Source organism: Ipomoea triloba, chromosome 7, assembly GCF_003576645.1.
Source record: "Ipomoea triloba cultivar NCNSP0323 chromosome 7, ASM357664v1".
Taxonomy (NCBI): domain Eukaryota; kingdom Viridiplantae; phylum Streptophyta; class Magnoliopsida; order Solanales; family Convolvulaceae; genus Ipomoea; species Ipomoea triloba.
Window position 1 is genome coordinate 6,473,297 of NC_044922.1, and position 24,344 is coordinate 6,497,640.

The following is a 24,344-nucleotide window of genomic DNA, read 5'->3' on the forward strand; positions in this document are numbered from 1 at the left end:
TTTTTCTTCTCAAAAAAAAAAACAAAAAAGAGTTGCCTTTTTATTTTTGGTTCCTTGACTTCGTCCACATGGAACCATTCCTGTTAAGTTAAAAATCTTTGAGGCATGCATTGTTGCTTTGGTTGAGTGGTTAAGGCGTGTGCCTGCTAAGTACATGGGTTTCCCCGCGAGAATTCGAATCTCTTAGGTGACGCAGCACTAGTCATTTGATGGACAACTTTTGTTTTTTGTTTTTTATTTTTGTATTTTTAAAACCGTTATTTCGATTATATATGATCATACATAACGAAACATCAATATTGGTAATCATTTCAATTCCACCATATTATCAAACACACCATTATTGATTTAATTCTTCTTTCTTGACATTTTCGATTACATTTAGATATAATCTTTCTTATATTTGCAGTTTAGCTTATGACCATACACTATGAATGCATGTTCATATTCTCTTGTCCTATTTGGTATTTATATCTTGAAAAAATAAAAATATAAAGATTCATAACCGTCCGGTTGTTGTAAAGAAGTTCAATCTTTTTTGTGTTTAAAATTTTAACATAACCCTAATTGAGACAAAAAGGTGAGAAGCTACTATTAAAAAAGTGGATTTTGGTGTAAATGAGGGTGATACAATGGAGGTTGTCAATGTTATGATTGCCATTTTCGAAAACCTCTCTATTCCTTGGGGAAAAAAAAATATAACAAAGATATCATAGGCAAGTTTAGTTTAATTGTCTATTTTCATTTTTCATAATTTTTTCAGTTTTAATTTACATTAGAAAAAGAAAAAAAAAACAATAACATTATTGGTTCCAAATCAGTTATATATAACCATGGTATAAGCTCAATCTCTAAGTTATAGACATGTCTATTTTTTATCATTGAATAATCTATGAAGTGATAGTTTTGGTCTTTGCAGTAAAATTTTGGTTAGTTTGTCACAAAAAATATATTCTCATTTTGAAAAATGACATGCTTGATCCTCAAATTATACTTGTGGTATAGATTTAGTCTTTGAAGTTATAGGCCCTGTTTGGTAAATGGCTGTTGGTTGATTGGGTTGGCTGTTTGAGTTAAAAGGTATGATTTGTTAATAACATTAGTTGATTGTAAAAAGTTGTTTGATAGATTAGCTGTTAGCTGATAGCTGTTTGGTATAATTTTTTTTCTCAAAAAGCTAATTGAAAAGGCTACTTTGAGTAGCCTTTTGAATTTTAGTATTTTAGATTTACAAAAAGCTTATTAACCAAACAACTAATAGTGATAAATAAGTCAAAATTAGCTGATAGGCTGATTATTTACCAAACACGGCCATAATCTTTTTTGGAATGAATTGATTACTTATTTGCGGAGCATATATAGAGGTAGCATGGTGCTATACTGCTATACAAGTGATCAATGAAATGTGTGAAAGCTCAACCAATACCATACATTTGTCAGTCATAATGTCAAAATTTTTTGGTTGAAGATGAAAAATCTGTAGTCACTATTAGAGAGTATGCACGGGATAAACCTGCTTTGTGGCCCTAGTTGGTAAAGTATCAGTCACAAGGAGGTACATTAAGCTTATTATCCATAATTGATCGGCTCAAACCAAGAACACGAATAGGTGACAAACATCATATATATATATATATATATATATATATATATATATATATATATATATATATATATATATATATATATATATATATATNATATTCTCATTTTGAAAAATGACATGCTTGATCCTCAAATTATACTTGTGGTATAGATTTAGTCTTTGAAGTTATAGGCCCTGTTTGGTAAATGGCTGTTGGTTGATTGGGTTGGCTGTTTGAGTTAAAAGGTATGATTTGTTAATAACATTAGTTGATTGTAAAAAGTTGTTTGATAGATTAGCTGTTAGCTGATAGCTGTTTGGTATAATTTTTTTTCTCAAAAAGCTAATTGAAAAGGCTACTTTGAGTAGCCTTTTGAATTTTAGTATTTTAGATTTACAAAAAGCTTATTAACCAAACAACTAATAGTGATAAATAAGTCAAAATTAGCTGATAGGCTGATTATTTACCAAACACGGCCATAATCTTTTTTGGAATGAATTGATTACTTATTTGCGGAGCATATATAGAGGTAGCATGGTGCTATACTGCTATACAAGTGATCAATGAAATGTGTGAAAGCTCAACCAATACCATACATTTGTCAGTCATAATGTCAAAATTTTTTGGTTGAAGATGAAAAATCTGTAGTCACTATTAGAGAGTATGCACGGGATAAACCTGCTTTGTGGCCCTAGTTGGTAAAGTATCAGTCACAAGGAGGTACATTAAGCTTATTATCCATAATTGATCGGCTCAAACCAAGAACACGAATAGGTGACAAACATCATATATATATATATATATATATATATATATATATATATATATATATATATATATATATATATATATATATATTACTTTGCTGCTGCGGCACTCCGATCCGGCTTTGCATATACCTCCAAATGATCATTCATCTATTTTTTTTTTTTAAACGATCATTCATCTATTTAGTCTCGCTCGTACAATTTAATTCTGTATTTGAAAAACAGCAAATTCATTCATCGAATATACTAAAAACCAAATGAGGATTCCCTTACCTCCAACACACACAAGAATACTTGTGTCTTGTCATTTTGCATCACTTCAATTCCTCAACTAAGTCTATTTAAACTCCATGCCACCCCTCCCTCACAGAATCATCAACCAGCCAATCCAATCAAGAAAGCTAAGCAATAATCTTTCATTCTCAGTGCATTAGTGCAATACCCCTTATTGCTTTATTATACCGCCACATTTTCAAAAGGTAGGGTATTATACTTGAGCCTTCAGTCTCAGCACGGAAAACAATCTCCTAGCCATTTAGTACACTGGACCTGACTTTTCACCCGCCCAACAGGTAACCTATACTAGATAGAATTGAGAATGAAGTTGGTCCATTTCCTTGCCTTTTCTCTGGTCTTGGTTCAAGCTGCTTTTGGGGACTTGGTATGTGAGGAATTGGCTGTTGGTGTCTGCTCTTTTTCAATTGCATCTTCCGGGAAGCGATGCGTGTTGGAGACTTATGCATCTGGCGACGGAACTATGAAATTGCAGTGCAAGACATCGGAGGTGGTGGTGGTGGGGACTGATATGTATATGCGTGAACATATTGAGACAGATGAATGTATTGCTGCCTGTGGGGTTGATCGGAAATCCCTGGGAATATCGTCTGATTCCCTCCTCGACCACCGTTTCACCGCTAAACTTTGCTCCCCACAATGCTACCAAAACTGCCCCAACATTGTTGATCTCTACTACAACTTGGCCTCCGAAGAAGGTGCCTCCTTTCTTTCTTTTCATTCCCATGACTTTTTGAGATTAATATAATGGACATTTAATTTGTCATTTTTGTTGTTTTTAATTGCAACATTTTTTTACAGGAGTTCTTTTACCAGACCTCTGCAAGGCACTAAGGACCAGTTCTGGTCGTGCAATGACGTCACGCTTTCTGAGCTCTGGTGCCGCCTTTGCTCCGGCGTCCACTGCGGCGGCAGCTCCGACATCAGAAGCGGCGGCTTTTGCTCCAACTTCGACTGCATCTGTTGATTGTGCTCCAGCACCTATGTAAAATCACAAAATATTATCACTAATGGTTATTATATATATGTTTTATGGTTTGACGATATGATCTTTAAATTACATATATATTCCTCTTTGTATGTAAGATTGTAGTGTATTGTAAGTATTCCTTCTTTATTTATGCAAATAAAATAATTCATGTTAGAGTAACCTCAATAGCTCTTGTTTTTTATTTTCAAGATTTTTGAGGTACCAATTAAAAAAGAGAGAAGAGAGAAAGAAAAACGGAGAAAAAAGAAAAAACAGAAAAAGATAAAGGTCGACAACAAATAAAAAACTAAAAAAGGCTATAAATATACGCGCCCAGTAGGCCCGTGCGCGATTCTTGGTGGGCTCCACAAAAATAAAAAATAGGAGGAGAAAAATACAACAAAAAATCATATCATTCTCAACATTTGTTAAAAATCAACCTTAGCTTGTAATTTTTTACGGTTCCAAAAACCATGAAAAGTGCATAAATGGAGATGCTCTATTAAAAATTGGTATATTCCTTTTTTCTTTTTTTTTTTGAATGCAAAAATCAGAATATATTAAATAATCAAGTGTTGAATACAAGAAGGTAAGTGGAAACCCAAACACGAGGACCAGACTAAGAACTCGCAGCTCTTGCTAACACATGAGCCAACGCATTCTTTATTTTAAAGTTAGAGGACCAAATTCGGTGATTTTCAAAATAGATCAAAAATTAAATTAAGTAATACTTCATAGTCTAGGGACCAAAATAAATATTAACTCCTTATGTTTAATTCTAAATAATTTTTCTCATATGGATTCAAGTGCTTATTTTCATCCCTTCCATCTTCCACTTGTTCATGGCATGAATCCAATCAAGATGAACTCTCAGTCGGTTCACAATATTGTGGATAGATTGAGAGCTCATGTTGATTGGATTCATCATGTAATGGCTAAGTGGAGCAATCTAATGAAGTAGCAATTTTGTAAGTTAAATATTTATTAATATAATTTTTTTGTATTAATTACAATATACTAATAATAATAATTAGTAGTAGTAGTTGTTGTTGTTGCTACTACTGCTGCCTGCTGCTATGGCTAGCAAATTAAAATACAATATCCTTGTGTTAATTACAACTTATAAGAAGTTTTTTTTTTTTTTTTGAAAACACAACTTATAAGAAGTTTTAACACCTTGATCAATTTCTCTATCTCTATATATAATAACGAAGTATATAGTATTATATAAAAATATGAAGAAGAATTATACAAGTAACCTTTTGTCGAATTATAAATTGTTTTTTTAATATGAAGTTAATACTTGTTTTGGTCCATCGACTATTGAGTATTACTTAATTTAGTCATTGACTTTGAAAATTACTCAATTTGGTCCTCTGACTTTTCAAATCACACAGTTAATTGACAATTTTGCCCTTCAACTTAACTAGCTTTATACATATATATTTTTTAACACAAGACCAAATTGAGTGCGATTTTAAAAATCAAAGAACTAAATTGGATAATTTTTAAAGTCAGTGACTAAATCATGTAATACTCCATAATCGATGGACCAAAACGAGTATTAATAACTCTAAAAAAAAAAAAAAGAATGAAGTGTTTGAGCAGTCAATTAATAATTAGCTAGAATTGGAGTGATGGTAAAGTTGGAAGGAATGGAGTGCGTTGCTTTTGCGCTCCGGCTTTGAATACAAACCCCTCCAAATTACCATTCATTTATTTGAAAGACAGCAGTACAACCTAACTAATTGAATAAACCAAATCAAGATTCGTAGCGTTTACCATAAACACTAGCATGCATACTATGCCTTGTCATTTTGCATGCTTAATTTTTCAATTCATCACTTCCTCATCAACTCTATTTAAACTTCATGCATGCAATGCTACCCGACACAAAACCATCATATATATATATATATCAACCAAGAAATTAAATTAAAGCCCATCCAGTAATCTTCTTTAATTTTCCTCTTAGAGCAGAGCAGAATTGAAAATGAAGTTGATACATTATTTTCTCGCCTGCTTCTCTCTCCTCTTCATCCAAACCGCTCTGGGAGACTTGGTTTGTGAGCAATTACCAGTTGGCATCTGCTCATTTTCAATTGCATCTTCTGGGAATCGATGCGTGTTAGAGACTTATTCATCTGGCGACGGAAGTATGAAATTGCAGTGCAAGACATCAGAGGTGGTGGTGGGGACGCGTGAACATATTGAGACAGATGAATGTATTGCTGCCTGTGGAGTTGATCGGAAATCCCTGGGAATATCATCTGATTTCCTCCTCGACCACCGTTTCACCGCTAAACTTTGCTCCCCACAATGCTACCAAAACTGCCCCAACATTGTTGATTTGTACTACAACTTGGCTTCTGAAGAAGGTGCCTCCTTTGACCTTTCTTTCTTTCCCCATATATGACTTATTGAGATTAATATAATGGACATTTAATTTGTCATTTTTATTGTTTTTAATTGCAACATTTTTTGTTTACAGGAGTTCTTTTACCAGACCTCTGCAAGGCACTGAGAACCAGTTCTGGCCGTGCAATGACGTCACGCTTTCTGAGCTCTGGTGCCGCCTTTGGCCCGGCGGCGTCTGCTGCCGCAGCTCCGACGACATCAGAAGCAGCTTTTGGTCCAATTTCAAGTGTTGATTGTGCTCCACCACCTATGTAAAATCCTCTGCATGCGTACACAGCATATTACTGCTATTCATCTTTTATTATATATATTATATTATATTATATTATTCCTCTTTGTATGTAAGAATGTAAGATTGTGTTTAATTTTCCTCCTTTTCTTTATATATATCAAATAATCGTTGCTTTCAATTCAACTTTCCATGCTTGCCAACTCCCTCACCTACTGCCAAAACCAATTAAATTTATGTGGGGAGTTTTCAGTCGTGTGCTACAATAATGATTGATAAATCTTTTATACTCGAATAATGCACATTTAAAAAATAATTTTTTAATAATATATTAAAAATATATACTATATCAATGGTTCACAGTAGAAGGTGAGCCATGCATGAGTGCATGACCCATGCTATAATGACCGGACAAAACATGATTATTTTAATTAGTAGAATGTCCATTCTATCATAATCAAATACGGAGTAGATAGCAAATTAAATTGTGGACCACGCCAAGCACTTTGTACTTAGATGACATCTCTCTGTGGCTCTCTTTGAGGAAAGTCACAAGATCGAACCTCGATAGTGGGATAGCTGCAACACATAGAGATAACAATTTTTAATAGAGTTAATAGTAATAAAAAAAAAATTGTGAACCACTAATAACATTTTTAGTATATTAAAGGTTAATTTGTTAGGTAATATACCAAAAAAAAAAAAAAAAAACTTGCAATATACTAAAAATGAATATTTATGTCAATAGTATGCATACTTGTAATATGAACTAGGATCTCATATGAACCTTACCATACAAACATAAAAAGAAAAACACACAATTAACTAAACAACACTAATAATATAATATATTATTTATAACTAAGATATAAATTTAAAATAAGTCATGTATGATATAGGCTGCTTGTATGCATTCTTTATATGAGAATTACAAAATACGGATCAAATAATATTCAACCTATTGATAGAATTATATAATTGGCTTGGTAACCACATTATTCAAAGTCCAACTCCATGTAGTAGCTATCTATTGATCTTCTTGATTTGAGTGGTCAATTATGAACAACTTAAATTGGTTTAATTTTTATGGTCTTTTGATGACTGGAATCACCATTGTTATGCCATGGACCCGGGTATACCTTGCAAGGTGGATCCGGGTCTATATTCACAATTTCATAATTCTATGTTCATAATTTCATAACTCCATGTTCATAATTTTATAACTTCATGTTCACAGTTTTATAACTTCTCACAATTTCATAATTTCATGTTCACAATTTCATAACTCTATGTTCAACAGTACCAAAACTCTATGTTCAACAGTACAACACAATTTTTGAATCTATATAATAAAATTGTGAATATAGAGTTCAAAAGTTGTAAATATTGAGTAATGTAATTTTGTATATTCAGATGTAAAATTGTAAATATGAAGTTCTAAAATTGTGAAAGGTTCTAAATTTGGGAACATAGACGCGGGTCCATAGCATAATTTGCCTATATATTGAGTCTGGGCCAGTTCTGATGAAATTGACATTTTCAAGGTTAGAGTGTTAGACCATGAGAGGTTGGCCCACTGTGATAAGGTGGTTGGCCCAATCCATTCTCAGATGCTTGACCCAGCAAATATTAGTCTGCTATAGCTTTTTTTTTTTTTTTGGTTTGAATTGAGTATTCATTCAAAGCATTTCCTCCATGTGGTCAATATCAAATTTAATTAAAGACCATCTTAGAATGTGAAGTTTAGAGAATTCATATCTTCGACTAAATTCAAACCTTTTACTTATGAGTCACTGTGATTACTTTTCTATTATAAAAAGTAATTTACTATTACAACTTTAAAAATCACATTTACTCCCTTTTTTTTTTGAAGTTTAGTAACATCATATCAGAGTTTTAAGCAAATACATGTATTAGTAATTGTAGTTGATTACCAAAATTTTGAATTTTCTTTTCAAGAAAATGTGTCGTATTATATACCTTGAAATTAGACTTGTTACTTTCAAGAAAACGTGTCGTACTAGGCATCTAGCCTAACCTAGGGGCCGAGCCCAATGCTTAGCCCTAGTGGTCGAGGCCGAGCCCAACGCTCAGCCACCGTGATCAGGCCTGATGCTTGACCTCAGCCGGTGAGGAGCAGGGCGCGGTCAACTTCGGTTACAACCTCCCGCCCTTTTTTTTTTTCGCGGGGTAGTTAAGAGTGAGTTGGGTGTAAATTGTTACTAGCTTACTAATTGTCTCATTAAGACATCATTCAATATTTTGTAATAGCATTATACAAGATCTTGGTCTATTCCACTCAACATGTACTTTGTCTTTATATATTATCTATATGTTATCTTTTAATTATTGAGTTATTTGAGTCGGACTATGATGTGTATAATTGTGAGTGTAAAAAGAGGATGTAAATGTCGTTCCGCTGAGGATTGGGACTATGGCACGTACTTGTATGATATGTATAATTTTAGGCACTAAAGTATTGGAATTCACTAGAATCCAAGTAAAATATGATTTATGAATTAAAATAAAATAAGGAATAAACTGTATGATAAAAGAATGAGTCAGATTAAGGGGATTGCAATCTTGATGCTCTAACAATCTCAAAATTATTGGAAAACAATTAACCAAGGGATTTATTGGCAATACACTCAAGAATTCAGTTCAGCTACTTTCGTAATCAATAAACTAGAATTGGGCTAGGATTGCCCACTTTCGTGATGCATCAATCATAACCTTAAAACACAAAAGCATTATGAGCCCCCAAATTACCCCTATTCTCATAGTAGGAAAAATTGGGTTGAAATTGGTTAGGCTGAGTCTTTCACCCAACTTTTGTTGTGATGAAATCCTCTCCAAAGCAAATCAATAAAAGCTGCGCATCAATTATCAATAAGAGGAAATTATAATCCAATTCAAACATAAAACCCTAGGTTAATTAATTATCCCCTTTATGCAATAATCATAAACCTAGCATCAAGAACAACAATAGAACCCTAATCAAAACTCATTGGCTAACTACTCATGCATCATAAGCTTGAAATTAAATAATCTAATATAAAACTAATCTAAACTATGCTAGGAAAATATAAAGAGAAGGGGAAAAATAAACTAAAACTAACTAGGGTTGGAAACTCTATAAGGGAACCAAGTAAAATAGCAGAAAATTGTAGTATAAATAGGAGACAGATGGGTTTTGGCCCATTAGGCAACTTCCAATTCTTTTCCAATTCTTATTCTTGTTTGCTTTTGTGATTAGGTAATTTCCTTTGCTTCCAAAACTTGTCCAAAATGTTGCTCCTTGTGGATAATTAAACTCTTGGGACATTATAATACACAAACAATTATCAATTTCACTAGGATAAAGAAAATAAACATCAAAGCAACTAAAATAAGGGGTGAATTATTGTACAAAATAGTAGATATCAGACTACCATGGCCAATATAATCCATCATATAGTAATTTAATTAATTAGGTAAAAATTATAGGGAGAATGTCCAAAAACATAGATGCACTGCAGAAACTAAAGCCTCAAATTAAAGCAAAGCATGGTGCATATATGCGTAGAAGATATTTAATTTAAGAGGCTCGATCAGCTCCAACGGGCAACTGGACATGGACACGCCGAAAGAGAGCAGAGCAGACCAAAACATGGGACCAGACCGATATGAGTAGAAGGTAGGAGCACTGACGAGCATTTAATTCTATGGGACAACAGGAAAAAGAAACATCGAGCAAAAGATGTTACAATCGCGTACCCATTCTTATAATCACCGAAAAGTAGGAATAGGATATAGAAAATGACACCTCCAAATATAAAGTAAGTTATGAACCAACATTCATCATATCCATATGCTTACTCTATTATCGTTAAAATGATTCGATCTGTGGTAGGTGTGATTTGATACAACAAACAAACTTTAAATTCATATATAAATTAAAAGGTCAAATTGATTGATAATAATAAGCTAGTTGTACTTGTCAAAGTATATAGAGTATATATATATCAGATTTATGTCATATGATCTGTATTGATAGGTGAAGGGAAAAGAAAAAAATGAATTCACCTCTTAAAATCAATGATTAATCATGGATTATGAAGTAAATTAAGAATACATACATGTAGTACAACCGTATAAATCATCTTCGTGAAACCAAATATTTTGAAATGTTGAATTTAGGGCATGGGTCAACCCTAAGAGTAGCCCACCTCTTGAGAAGTCGACATATTCTCGGCATCAAGCACTAGGGAAAATGGTCCCCCTCCGCTACGCCAGTACCGGATGAGTCGATGGCTTCACTCTGGACTCTTCTCGGGGACGGCTTCAGGACTCTTCTCGGTAGTCCTTTTCCACCACATTCTGGCTTCTCAATGAGAGCACCGGATGTGGGTGGACGGCTTCACTTTGGACTCTTACGGCTTCACTTTGGACTCTTCTGGGTAGCCCCTTTCCCACCACATTCTGACTTCTCACGAGAGCACCAAATGATATGATACTCAAACCAAGACTCTAACTTTACCATAAAATTAAAGCTAGCTCATCAGTGGAGGTTTAGCCTCAACTTAAGTATCACTCCACAATATAATCTCTCGTGGAACCAATGTGGGATCATATCAAATGACATGGTTTATTTGAAGTACGTAGCATGGGAATAAGTTGAGTGATTCTTGTAATCAAATATTAATGTATTAATTCAATATCGATAACTCTTTATCAATTTCTTTTAAAGTTCTCAGCATTACCACGAACCATTAAGGTATGACTTTCTAGGTTCTCAAACTAGCAACGAGTAATATTTAATAACTCATTATTAAATAACTCGTAAGTCATGAGTGACACCTAGCAGTATGTCATGACTACCTAGTTGACAATGAATATATTTTAATATATTATAATGAACCCTTCCGTTACAAATATCATGCAACATTCCTTCCACACAACACTTGTTCCGACCAGATAAAAGTCATGGTCAAACTTGGTCAAACCCATAAACCCGGTCTATATGTCTATTCAATATTCTTAACCTGAAGTCGAACTTCATTATACTCTGGCTAGAGATTCTCGTTGTATAATTATTGAATAGACTGGAATATCATTGTTACCTCAAGGCGGTGGATCCTCTATTGAACGCGCACATGTCTCCGTACAATACTGAACTAGGCCATCAAATACACTTATAGTCCCATAAGGAACAAAAGGCGCATACCGGCAAAAACTAGTCCACCATATGTACAAGACAACCATGTCGTCTCAAGTCAAATGATTATTGCATACTTGTAACATACAACATACCGATGACACGTAGGTAAACACCATACGATACGTTGTAGTCCGTCAATGTTCAATGACTTGTTCTCTAACAATCATCCACATGTCCACTCTCTGTGTCTCATACAGAATGACATGAGACTCACCATAAGAAGGACAATGTGCTAGTCTTATCGGAATTCTAATGCCCAATTAGAATTCCTATGACTACGAACTTTTTTACAATACTTCATTTATTAATTCTTCGTCACTCATATTCTTAACACTTAAAGAATGAAGAATTGAGAAGATTGTATGAAATAATATCAAATATTAACTAAGTCTTAATAAAATAAATAAAACAATTATTTATTATATTTATTTAATAATAAATTAATGCCCAAAACAATAAACGTGGACTCCTAGGACATATATGTCTAACATTATCTCCTTGAGATCATTTACCAGTTAGAATCATAAGGCGAGATTTACCCAATGTACGTCATTGGATAATGACTCCATATTTCTCTCGTCAATAATTAAAAAAAAACAAATACAAATTAATATCATTCGACATCATGAAATGTTCATTAATTCTTATAAAAAGAATTTAAAAAAAAAAAACTAGTAAAAGGAAAATAATTGCCTTGTCACCCTAGTAAAAGGTACAAGAAATGATGATATAATTTGAAGAGAAATGAACCTAGCAGTTTTATAATAAGTGGATAGTGGGTGGGTGTAGCGGTACACTGGCGAATGGCGATGCCTAAAAAGAAATATTCTTCCAATTAAAGTAATTAAGACTGTTCGAAGCTGGTGGCCAACATCAAATGATCAGAAATTTATTATTAAAATGTTTAAAATTTTAATTTTTTTAAAATGTCAAATTTTAATTTTTATTATTATTAAAAAGTTAATTTTATTTTTAATCTCTGGAGTATAATAGCATTTCCATTTCTATCTTTAACTTAAAAATCAACATATAATAATTGACTATTATGACAATATAAATTTTAATTCTTTGTTAAAATATTATATAAAAAGTTATCGCTACTAAGTTAATTAACAGTGTTACGGTATCATCACAACTTGTTGATGAGAAAGAATGAAACACCACATAATATTGTGATACAAACATGCTTGGTGATGCAAAATTCGTGTTAATTGGTGATGAACTAATTAACCTCTATGGATATATAAGTGATTTGGAAGGCTAAAATGATCATTTAAATAATAACTCCAATCAAGTTGGTTAGATTGTTAAACTTGATAATCACAGAATTAAAATTTTAAATTTTAATAAAAAAGACCTATTAACCTTTTTAGATTTAGCATCAACCTAAAATCGTTTATCTCATAACAAAAATGTTGGCCATCCAATATCTATCCCAAAGAGTTGTGCGTGCCATTGGAATCATAAGGTATCCATGTATTACATGAAAATATGTTGAAAAAAAAAAAGTTAGTGGGAATAAAAAGGTAGTACAGATCAGATCAGAAATTATTTGTTATTAATCATTCTCCAGCCCACGATCAACTATTTGCCAAAATTTTATTGTTGGCTTGAGTGTATAAGTATGAAATATTGAAATGTGATTTTTCTCTATCTCTTTCCTTGGGGCATTTATAAATTAGATAGTTTTAGTTTTAAATTTATATGTCACAATTTATTTTTAGTCTTTTTAGAATATTCTCTTTGATCTTAGTATTATTATATTTTGTTATCTATCAACAAAACAATTTAAATTATATTATGTAAAATGCAAAGACATTTTAGTCTTTAATTATAAATTTTTTTAATAAAAAAAAATATAGCGAGTCAACCTGCTTTGTGTAAAAAGATCAAAATATCATTGTATTTAACGCATTTCAATGATTTTGTTAACGGATGACAAAAAATGATCATGCCACAATAATACTAAACCCAAATAAAAATGTTCTGAAAAAATGACTAAAAGTGAACTACCGCTTATAAATCTAAGACCAAGCATGAAATTAACTCTTTATAAATCTAACCCATAGTTTTTTTTTTTTCTATATTAAGGCAAATCCTGTTAGGTTATTGATTTTAAGATAATTGTATTTTTAAGACTCAAATAAATTAAAAGAGACATTTGTATCTTATTAACACCTGATGAAGTGCGAATGATTCTTGAGGAAGCCAGCGGGAATTAATCCCTTGCAACTGCTATGTTCATTGTAGCATTTCTTAGAGCAACCGCAATAGTGGTTTGTGCTAAGTTTTTGAGGAAATATTAGTTTATATGGAGAAGAGAGAGAGAGTGAAGAGAGAGAAGGTTTTGGGACTCCTTACAAGACATTGGTTTTTTTTTGAGTAAAGATTGTGAATTTTTCTCGTCATCTACCAGAGACGAAGAAGATAGAGGCAGCCGTCTTCTCTTTCTTTTTATTTTTTTTAATTAAGATTCTATATTAATTAATTATTTATTTATTTATTTGAAAAATGCCACCGCAACATCTTACATGCTATTACAAGTAATTGATTTGTTGTTGAGTCTAAATGCACGAAAATAATAAGTTAATAGATTTAATTGTAACTTTTAAAAGTTTAAGAGCCTAATTGACTTATCGTATAAAGTTTAAAGTTGTATTTAACCATTTTCTCAAAAATGTCAAATTTCTCCTATGATAAATTCACCATAAAAATAACTAAAATTTTTAGTTTGTAATTTTTTTTTTCCTATAAACTTTAAATAACTTAGAGCATCCCCAATAAGGGATTTTGGTTGGTTTGTGCGTATTCAAAAACTTATGTAGAGGAGAGAGAAGAAAATAGACATTGCAATAAGACCTGTTTTTTGTCTCCAAAGTGCACTATATGCGCTCCAGTGGGGCGTTGTACTTTATTATTATTATTATTTTAATTTACTTTATTATTATTATTATTTTAAATTATTTTAGACTTGGTATTTTTTTTCTTTTTCTCCCATGTTTTTTCTAGTTTTTTTTTTAACAACTATTGATCCTGTTTTTTTTTTTTTTGAAAACGTTTTCAAAAAAAAAAACTATTGATCCTGTTAGTTCATATACATTTTCAACATACTGAAATTCAATAAGTCAATATTACCTTCATTGAAGCTTAAACCCATGACCTTCCATTTTAAGAGTTACTTTATGTCGCTTGACCACAAGGTCTTTGGCTCTTTTTTCTAATTATATCTACAAATTTATTTTAAAATCCATGTCTATTAAAAATGCTAGATTTTATTTGTGCTCCGTCACAACAAAAGTAAATTCACGAAAGTACAGTTTACAGGTCGCAGTAAAATTTGACGATGGCGGAGTGTGGACCCTCCCCTAGTTGACACGATGATACATGCCTGTCATCATCATTTTACTCCCAAAATAAATATATGATTAAAACTCACAAAGTCAGCAATTAGGAAGGTGTAAAAGGTCTTGCAAGCGACAAATAATCGGATTAAGAATACATCCCTACATGAAATAGGCAGTTAGCCAAACTTTTAAACCCAAATAAAAGGTGTCTTGTTTGTATATACTTGTAAAGCAGGATTGGGTCTGCTAGAAAGAGAAAGAAAGAAAGAAAGAAAGAAAGAAAGAAAGAAAGAAAGAGAGAACAGGAATTCTAGAGAGAGAGAGAGAGAGCTGGGTTGAGCTGAGCTTTTGGGTTGGATGCAGCTTTTCTGAAAGGGTATGGGAGACGAAAAAACACTTGAGAGGTACAAAAGAATTCTTGCATCCCACTGAATAAAAGATTTGATTTTTTTTTTCCCCTCATTTTGTAGATTATTATCTTGGGATTATGCAAGTTCTTCACTTTAGTTTGTGTGTAAAAATGTCAGCTTTTTCAGTTTTATGTGATCTGTGTTGGGAGTTCTCAGTTCTTGTTTCTAAGTGAATCTTTGTAGAATTTCTCCCTTGAATGTCCTCTTCCATGCCTGTATTTATGAAGATTTTGGGTCTATAATTTCTTCTTTAAAAAATATGTTCTTTTTTGTTGTTGCTCTTCAATTTTTTCCCCCTTCCTGCTAATCTCTGTTAAATTGTTAGTGTTGACAAGGAAATAAAGACAAAAACATCTTTTATCCTTTATTCAAGGAATTATGGTAATTGTTAAATTATAAATCTCTGTGATTTCTTTGCTACCTAATTCACTCTTTCCTTGTCCCTTTCCTCATGGCTTACTTGATCCCTGGTGGGGCTTAGAAACATTGTGTGCAGTTTCTGCTATTTCACTTTAAATATTGATCTATCAATTTTGAATTTGCAGGTGCTGAGTAATATGTTGTTTATTTATTAACTCCATGATTATGATGGTTCTTGTAGGGTGAAGTAGTAATGCTAGGAAGATGGGAAAGAAAGGCAGCTGGCTTTCTGCCATCAAAAGGGTTTTTGTGCCCAATTCTTCTTCCAAGGATAAGCAACTTGATGTAAGTGGAAATGATATCATATCCAGTAAAATATTGAGTTCAGATGTGTTTCAATCTCTTATACTTCCTATATTGCTTCACTTGTTTGAAATTGCATATTGCCTCAACCATAAATGGTGAAAAAGCACCAGCTATCATCAAATGCTTTTGTTCTGTATTCATTTTCTTTTGAATGCCAGGCAAGTATGGTCTGGTCGCGTTAATCTTAAATATCTGGTTTGCTGTTTTTGTTCATTTTGTTCACTCTTCAAAACAGTTAGTAGATCGAGGGTGTGAATTTGTTTTTCCTATTCTGCGTTCCTGTGTTCTGGAATCATGCCTTGGTGCATAATTGAACATGCAATTTCCTTCGTTCGGGTGCCAGTGGAAGGGGATATGGAAGTAATTTCTTAAGAGATCGCTAATCCATTCAAAGATGGGTTGAAAACGTTTGAGGCATTAAATCTAGACAGGCTTATTTTCACTTAATTTCATCTTAACTTGTTTAACGAGGATAAAATTGTTGCTTTGGATCAAATACTCTGTCATATAATGTAGCATTAGTACTCATATATCCATTCTTTTTGGGCCTTTACAGTCTAGTAGAATTCTTCGATATTGAATAAAGTCTCTAGATGGAGTCAATATAATTCTCGTTAATGTTTTGGTCCAGAGCATGAGAAATGCTTATTGTTTTTTTTCTGGAAACATCTTTATCAATTTATCATGAAAGGAACTTCCACTTTTCACGTTGCCTTCCGAATGCAAGACCCTAGCCTAATTCAGATTAAATGTAACAGGGAACAGAAAAGAAAACGCCTCATGAAAAGAAGAAGGGACGGAGAATACTAAAGCATGGAGAGTTCAAATCATTTATTCCACTCTTCAGAGAACCGAGTAGTATTGAGAAAATACTGGAGGAGGCATCTGAACAGAGCCTACTTGTTCCTCTCTACTACGAGCAACAAAAAAATGCTTCTGCAAGGCCAACATCTCCAAGGGTTTCTCCTTCCCGGGCTTCTTCCTGTAGAGCTGCTTCGCCAAGGTACTCTCCTCCTAGGGTTGCATCCCCGAGGACTGGTCCTCTAAAAGTTAGCTCCCCACGAGCTGCTTCTCCGAGGGCAATATCTCCACGGGCTGCTTCTCCAAGGGAAACATCTCCACGGGCTGCTTCTCCAAGGGCAATATCTCCACGGGCTGCTTCTCCAAGGGAAACATCTCCACAGGCTGCTTCTCCCAGAGCAACATCTCCAAGGGTTGATCCTCCGAGGGTCACCTCTCCTAGAGTTGCTTCTTCTACGGTGAACCAAAACCGCAAAGAAACCAGCTACACTCAGAGACCAGAACCGACTCTACAAGCGCTTCATTTCTCAGCCACTAGGATCCAGGCAATCTTTCGGGGTTATATGGTAAGCTTATAATAAACTAATAGATGGGTACACTATCATTTCTGTTGAATGTTGAGAATTATATTTACTCATTTACATGTTTTAAATCAGCCTTAATGCAACTATGCATTAATTTGTGCGTGCCATGCCTTGTTTTCTGAGGAGCAATCATAGTTTATTTGCAATGTTATGTGAGCTTTATATATCATATTTCATCTATAAAAAGACCTGATAATTTACATTCTTTAATATAAACCTGCCATCATTATTTTGCATTTGTTCTAGTTTTGTCTGGCCTTCCAAGCTTCAATATTCATTTCAAACTCTTTAGGGGCTAGGATTTTTTTTGCAAATTTAATTTTCTGATCCTATCAAATGTGGGAGGCATAATGAATTTGATCATCATGTTACAGTGTTGATTCCTTAAATATGCATAAAAGTAATATTTTTCTCTTCATATTTATATGCTTATCCAAAAATTACTAGACATATTATGAATCTTCATACTTATAATACTACTCTTAATATTCTGGTGGAAAATACTTGTACAGAGCAACAATATAAATATGGAAAGGTACATCATGAGGTTGAAGCATACAAATTATTAATGTTATGTTTATTGTAACAGTCGAGGAAGAATTTCAGATCTTTGAGGGGTTTACTAAGGCTTCAAGCAGTGGTTAAAAGCAATAGCGTCAAGAAGCAAACAGTCAGTGCCATGAAACAATTGCAGCTTTTAGTTAGGGTACAGACTCAAATTCGATCACGGAGGATCCAAATGTTGGAAAACCAGGCACTCCAATGGCAGGCTTACAAGGATGGGGAGAGCACCCTGAGCAAATGGTCCCAGATGGTACGTTTCCATGCATTTCCATTTTCATTTCCATGGATTACATTCCGGCAATGGCTCTTTGGTGGAGATTCATCTGCGATGGCCATTTTGCTGAATATTTAGTATAAATGTATAATGTCTTAGATATCCTATGTGACCTCCTCGATGGGTTTAAGTCTGGATGGTCTATATGTTCTTTAGTAGTTAATTGTATAATCTTAGAGCCTATCTGCAATTGTTATCGAATATGCACTTGTCTATATTGAGTGACAAGGGAAACTCGCAGCCACTACCTGAGAGTGTGCACGGGTAAACCCCACATTGTGACCCTAGCCAGCAAAGGACCACAAGGAGGTCAACCAGCCTAGGTTTGCCATAGTTGACTGGCTCAAATCAAGTAGGTCAATAGGCTGCTCCCATTGGGAGTCGAACTTGTAACCTTGTGGTTACCAAATCAACAATCTGACCAACGGTCCAATTTGGCTAGGGTTGCCCCCATTATATATTAAGTTGTAGGGCTTGGGAAACTATCAAATGGAAGATTCTTATACAACATGTTTGATGTCTTCTGATGTTAAAGATATTTGTTTGGTTTAGTCTGAGGCAGGTAACGAGAAATGGGATGATAGCATGCTAACCAAAGATGAAACCGACCAAAGGTGGCGAAAAAAAGTAGAGGCAGTCATGAAGAGAGAGAGAGCCTTGGCCTATGCATATTCTCATAAGGTAATAAGCTTGCTTTTCTTTAGCTCGGTTTATCATTGGACACTCATTTCTAATGAGAGCATTGTGGCCTATGCATCATCTTTGATTAAGAAGTATAGTCAGTTCATAACGTGCTTAATCATTCAAAATTAAAAAAATCTGATCAGCATATGCACTTTTCTTCAAGTGCAGAACTCAATGCCTGTAAACATTCTTTGTATTCCATTTCAGTTCCACTTTCTACTTTTATACCTTATTCTTAACACAAAATTCGTGTTGTTTGCCCTTTTTTTTAAAAAAATTATTTTTACATTTGCATAAACATAAAACTGTGTAACTATGTAATTATGTTTTCATGTTTAATTTATTTGTTCTTTGGCGTTTACACTTTTAAATCTATGTGCAGTTGTGGAAAGCAAACCCTAAGAACATTCAATCCAATGGATTTCCGTGTTGGTGGAAGTGGTTAGAGCGCCAGCCACGTTCTGCAAGTTGTTCAGAAAGCCCGTCTGCTGTGAAAAATGCCCCCCGAACACCTTCGAGGGCAATTTCGGAGCGTAAAGGAAGCCCTTTACCTCAAACTCCCAACTATAGGTACCCAAGTAGCGAATACGACAATCTCGAATCAGAGACTCCAACATCAACAAAGTCGGCAATTCCAATGCGAGCCAGACCATTTCATACTCCTGGTAGAACGCCTCCGAATTCAATCCTGAGAAAGTACACTCGTGCCAGATCCAATGCTACTGGATCGCCTTTCCAGTACCCCTCGAAGGACGACGACAGCCTAACGAGCTGCCCTCCATTTTCCGCTCCGAGTTACATGGCACCTACTATCTCAGCTAAAGCGAAATCGAGACCGAATCTGAGGGAAGGAGAGTTCGAGACCCCGTCTAGTGGCACAGCGAGGAGGTTAACCTTTCCTTTCACTCCGAATATCGGGTCTTTTAAGTGGAACAAAGGGTCCAACAAAGATGCTGCATCTCTACGGGAATTTGACAAGAGCGCGGATGGTTTGAGTGTGGATTCCACTGTTTCGATGCCAGCTATAGTTGGTAGGAAACCTTTTAACAGATTTGTGTGATTCGATTTCTTGAATGTTTTTCTCTGTTGTCAATGTTTGTAGCATTAACCTTGGAATTTGCTCGTGTTAGTGTATGTATGGTGTATGTCAGATTCCCAAATACTAATATGCACAATAATGGTAGAGTAGGGAATGTTGTGAATGTAGTTGAATATTCATAAAAGTTGTAGTGTGCATATTCTGTAACTTTTGTGTTTGGATCAATGTGTAATTCAGCTTCTATTGTGGGTGTAATTGTAGCCGTGGTGGCTTGCTATTGCATGGATTAATGAATGAGGATAGGAGAATCTTCTTTTTTTTTTTTGGTATAACCTAAAGTTTTCATTGTGTGACTAATCTCTTTGTTGAATTGACATTTTGATAAGGTGAGGTGCAGACCAAAGATTTTTGAACTTGTCAAACCCGCTTAGATAGTACTAACAAATTATTGTGTGGAGCTGGATCCACCTTACAAGATAGACCTGAGTTTAAAATACATAATTTACATACTGAATGTTTACAATTTATATATTGAATGTTCGCAATTTAAATTATAAACATTCAATACTTAAATTGTGTTAAGTCCATCTTGCAAGATAAACTGGATCCATGGTATAATTATTGGATATTATGGACTACTATAGAAGGCTTTGAAAGTGTAATGAAAATTGGGCAAAATCATGTCTGATCTTTCTCTCATAGCTAAAATCCAAGCTTAATTTTCAAGACAAACCTTTTGACAAATAAATACATTTTCAATTTTCACAAGATATAGCACAACAAGAAACAGTCCCCTTTGCTTCAAAACAGAGCAAAGATCCAATCATCTTAAGCTTTTTCTATGCACTTTCTCACATTCCTCATGCCATAAATAGCAAATGTGCTTCAACTAGCCAGTACTGAAACATGGCATTGGCAATCTACTAAGGGCAAAAAAAAGCTTCAAAGCATATTGCAACAGCATTAGTTCTTTCATCATGAAGAGGGTGCTTGAGATCTTGGCTTTGTGTACCCTAGACTTATAAGCTTTTGCATCAACTTTTTCTCTGCTTCTGCCTGAGTACATCCAAAAGTAAAGCACGATGAAAATTGGTTTTTAATATCCAGGAATGTTCCAATGCTCAAACAATAAAGAGATTCAAAATTCAAATTTGCATCATCATCATCATGTATGTAATACAACCCATAAATGTGCATACGGTATGTGTAAGTAGAGTTTGGTGAAAGGTGAAGTGAATCTGTTATGCATTTGTGCCTCTACTTGTAGCATTGTTTCCAAATTTATACTTGTACTAATTTCCACAAGTCAATCATACGAGGATGCCAAAACTAATCTTCCAAACTCCCAATAGACTTTCAAAAATGTCGGGTACATTTTAGTCGAAATAACAAACAGCATTTGTTAAAATTCACATTATAAAAATTCAATCTCTACATTTCCTTTTCCATTAAGAATTATTTATGTAATGTCAATCCAGAAATTAATAAAATTAATTGAATTTATAAATCATTTAATTAAAAGCATGTTTGAAAAGTTTCTTTGAGCCTATTTAAAGAGCTCATTGAAAAACACTTGTGATAACATTGCTTATTTAAATGGTTTATCCAAACTAAGTAAATCAATAGGACTACTAAAAATCAAATTCAGTGGCCAATAGTATTGCCCTGTATAGAAAAGCAAGATATGAGAGAGAACATGAGATACCTCAAGGATGGGGCTATTTTTTGGGATATTAGAAGCCACTACTATATTGAGGCCAGTCTTCAAAACTGCAACAAGGAGCTGTTACAGCATATTTATCCAGAAATTGTGATAAAGAACACGATGTTGTGGGTGTAACTTACCTAATCGACGTGCAATTCCAGATCCTGTATTATCAGATGATCCTCCAAGTAAGCAAGTAACAGCAACTGTGTTGCTCTGTGCATATCATGAGGTGAGATGACATGACGAAACATTTCCCAAAGAGAAGGAAACTTATGCTAACTCATTAAATGCAATTACATTACCACTTGTGTGCAACTATAGTACTGCTAAAGATTTTTGACATATACCTTACATGATATACAACTTTGGTAGCCCCAATAATATTGATTTCCTAATTCCCACTTAAGGTTAAATTGCAACTACATTATCAACATCTTGTGAGCAACTATAATTTTCTGTAAAAGATTCAAGTATTTAACACTTAAACCCACATAGCCTCTCCAATTTGTATATATCCTTAACAAAAAATCATGAAGACAGACACAGAAATTTTCCTGAGATATGTGAAATGGAGTACCATCCGAAACGTAAATAAGATCCTAACTTACAGGGCGTGTAGAAGCAGCTGCATATAGATGTCCAAACTTTGCAGAATTGCAGCCTATCCAGACATATATCTAATTAAACAGAGATTAATTTGAATGTGTTATTATAATCAGTAATGTCCAAAAAGAGGAACCAATTTACTCACAGTAAGCAATCACCAAAGAGAACAGTAGAACAGAGACACATACATTTGAAACATGTAATTCGGGAAGTGAAGAACAGGAAACATAAATTTGAAATATCTCAGTGTTTAGAATGAGAGTTAAAGTTGTTAAACCACTTCTGGTATATGTTGTTTTCCCTGTCTTAACTTTTAAAGCCTTTAGCTAGTAGCTAAGTAGCTAACACACATTCCCCAGGTCCCATGGCAAAGGATTTTTGTGCTATTAGTCTTGTTAGAATCTAAGATTGGGCTGAGGTCACTCAATTGAGATGTAATGCACATGGGCAAAACCACATTAAAATATTGAATCAAATCAATTAGCTAGCCTAACACATAACCTTATAAACGTATATGTTTCTCTTATTTTATTTTTCCATGTGAGACTCTTAACACTCCCCCTCAAATGGACAACCGGACCATTTAATTGGGTTGGACCCTACCCCTTAAACGAAAGCTTTGGACACCACCAATACCACAGACAACCGGGTGAACTCAAAGTAGACCGAACAAGCTTGGGATTGAACCTTCCCCTAAAATAGAAACTTGGATGCCACCAATACCACGGGTAGACCAGGTGAACACAATATGGACTTTGATACCATGTTAGAATCAAAGATTGGGCCGAAGTCACTCAATTGAATGTAACGCACTGCACACATGGGCCAAACCACACTAAAAGATTGAATCCAATCAATTAGCTAGTCTAGCTCATGGCCTTATAAACTCATATCTTATTTTTTCAATGCGGGGCTCTTAACAAGTCCCATCTTTGCCAGCGTTAAGTTAGCTCTATCAAAGTACTTCCTTCTCCATTAGCCTTCTTCCATCGAGAGTACTGAATCTACCCCTAATTTACCAGTACTTTGGATCAATGTCTTTGAGCAAATCTAGTCAGAACTAGAGCTAAATCTGAATCCTATTAACAACCTTATCAATTCAGTTCAAATAATATTATTATTTTCCTAGAAAAGGATCACTAGGTTCCATCTAAAGGTATTGGATAAAAATTCCAAAAATCCATTAGTCCTACCTCCTACCATTTCCATAAGGCCTATTTACTAATAAAAACCAAACTTTTAGCTAAAATTTTAATTGGCTGCAAAACTTTGGCTTTTTTTTTTTAGTTATATTCCTTTCCATAAATACAGTGAAAGATATTCCATACTTCTTCAACAAACTACAGATAGCTGAGAATTCGGAAGATGTAATATGTAGAAAAAAATTACCTGCTTGTGAAGGCGGATTATCTGGAAATGGAGGTTGACATCATCTTGCGAGACTTCGGAGAAGCAGGTGATTTGCACGCCGCAGCCATGGTCTTCTTTCACTATGCTGTCTTCGTTAGAAGAAGACGCTAAATCTGTGATTTTCAGATGATTGATGTTGTCCTTCAAAGCACCGATTTCTATATTCTCTCGTGAATTCATTAGTTATTTCTCCAGGAATAGTTTTTGCTGATGAATAGAATTTTTTTTGGAGATTAGGGCTTTTCTGAGGTTTTACAAAATTACTAACAGTAAATTACTAACATACTAAATAATTATACAGCAATATTAGCCACTGTCCTCCTCGCCACCACGGCTACACCACTGTCCACTGGTACACTAGAACTCTAGAAGAGTAGAAGAGTAAGAACCACTAACCTCGCCGTCGGTCACTGCCTCCTCGCCGCGGTCTCGCAATTCGCAAAGTTGCCACTCGCCTTGCAGTCGACCAGTCGCAGAGTCGCAATCGCATTAGCACTTGAAATTGGGGATTAAGATTTAGGTTTGAACAAGTTTGAACGACATACTAGTATTTTATATGCTTGCTGCACAAAAAATATGCTCAATATTTATATTTTAAACAAGAGTTAATATCACTTATGATTCTTTGGGTATGTTGATTTTGCCACTTATAGTCCTAAATTTTAAAATTGATCATCTGTAGTTATACGAGTTTCAAAATGTTACCACATATAGTCTTAAACTTTAAAAT

General features: G+C 34.1%; 4 protein-coding genes across 4 annotated transcripts; 3 read left to right on the plus strand and 1 right to left on the minus strand.

Annotated features, from left to right (window-relative positions):
- Nucleotides 1-2,755: 2,755 nt before the first annotated feature.
- Nucleotides 2,756-3,954, plus strand: LOC116024520. The gene is made up of 2 exons (XM_031265426.1): nucleotides 2,756-3,345; nucleotides 3,449-3,954. Exons 1-2 carry the CDS (start codon nucleotides 2,952-2,954, stop codon nucleotides 3,634-3,636), a joined length of 582 nt encoding a protein of 193 aa, XP_031121286.1. The 5' UTR covers nucleotides 2,756-2,951; the 3' UTR covers nucleotides 3,637-3,954.
- Nucleotides 3,955-5,610: 1,656 nt separating this feature from the next.
- On the plus strand, nucleotides 5,611-6,290 carry LOC116024033. The gene is made up of 2 exons (XM_031264937.1): nucleotides 5,611-5,995; nucleotides 6,109-6,290. The coding sequence occupies exons 1-2, from the start codon at nucleotides 5,611-5,613 to the stop codon at nucleotides 6,288-6,290; spliced, it is 567 nt and encodes a 188-aa protein (XP_031120797.1).
- An 8,754-nt stretch (nucleotides 6,291-15,044) lies between these two features.
- On the plus strand, nucleotides 15,045-20,180 carry LOC116025308 (protein IQ-DOMAIN 14-like). Its single transcript, XM_031266506.1, has 6 exons — nucleotides 15,045-15,212; nucleotides 15,820-15,923; nucleotides 16,703-17,311; nucleotides 17,919-18,143; nucleotides 18,720-18,848; nucleotides 19,234-20,180. The coding sequence occupies exons 2-6, from the start codon at nucleotides 15,843-15,845 to the stop codon at nucleotides 19,909-19,911; spliced, it is 1,722 nt and encodes a 573-aa protein (XP_031122366.1). The 5' UTR covers nucleotides 15,045-15,212; nucleotides 15,820-15,842; the 3' UTR covers nucleotides 19,912-20,180.
- Nucleotides 20,181-20,558: 378 nt separating this feature from the next.
- Nucleotides 20,559-24,129, minus strand: LOC116024791 (proteasome assembly chaperone 4). The gene is made up of 6 exons (XM_031265789.1): nucleotides 24,011-24,129; nucleotides 23,594-23,821; nucleotides 22,207-22,275; nucleotides 21,736-21,811; nucleotides 21,596-21,660; nucleotides 20,559-20,946 (listed from the first exon to the last, which is right to left on the minus strand). The coding sequence occupies exons 2-6, from the start codon at nucleotides 23,792-23,794 to the stop codon at nucleotides 20,866-20,868; spliced, it is 492 nt and encodes a 163-aa protein (XP_031121649.1). The 5' UTR covers nucleotides 23,795-23,821; nucleotides 24,011-24,129; the 3' UTR covers nucleotides 20,559-20,865.
- Between the last annotated feature and the right edge of the window lie 215 nt (nucleotides 24,130-24,344).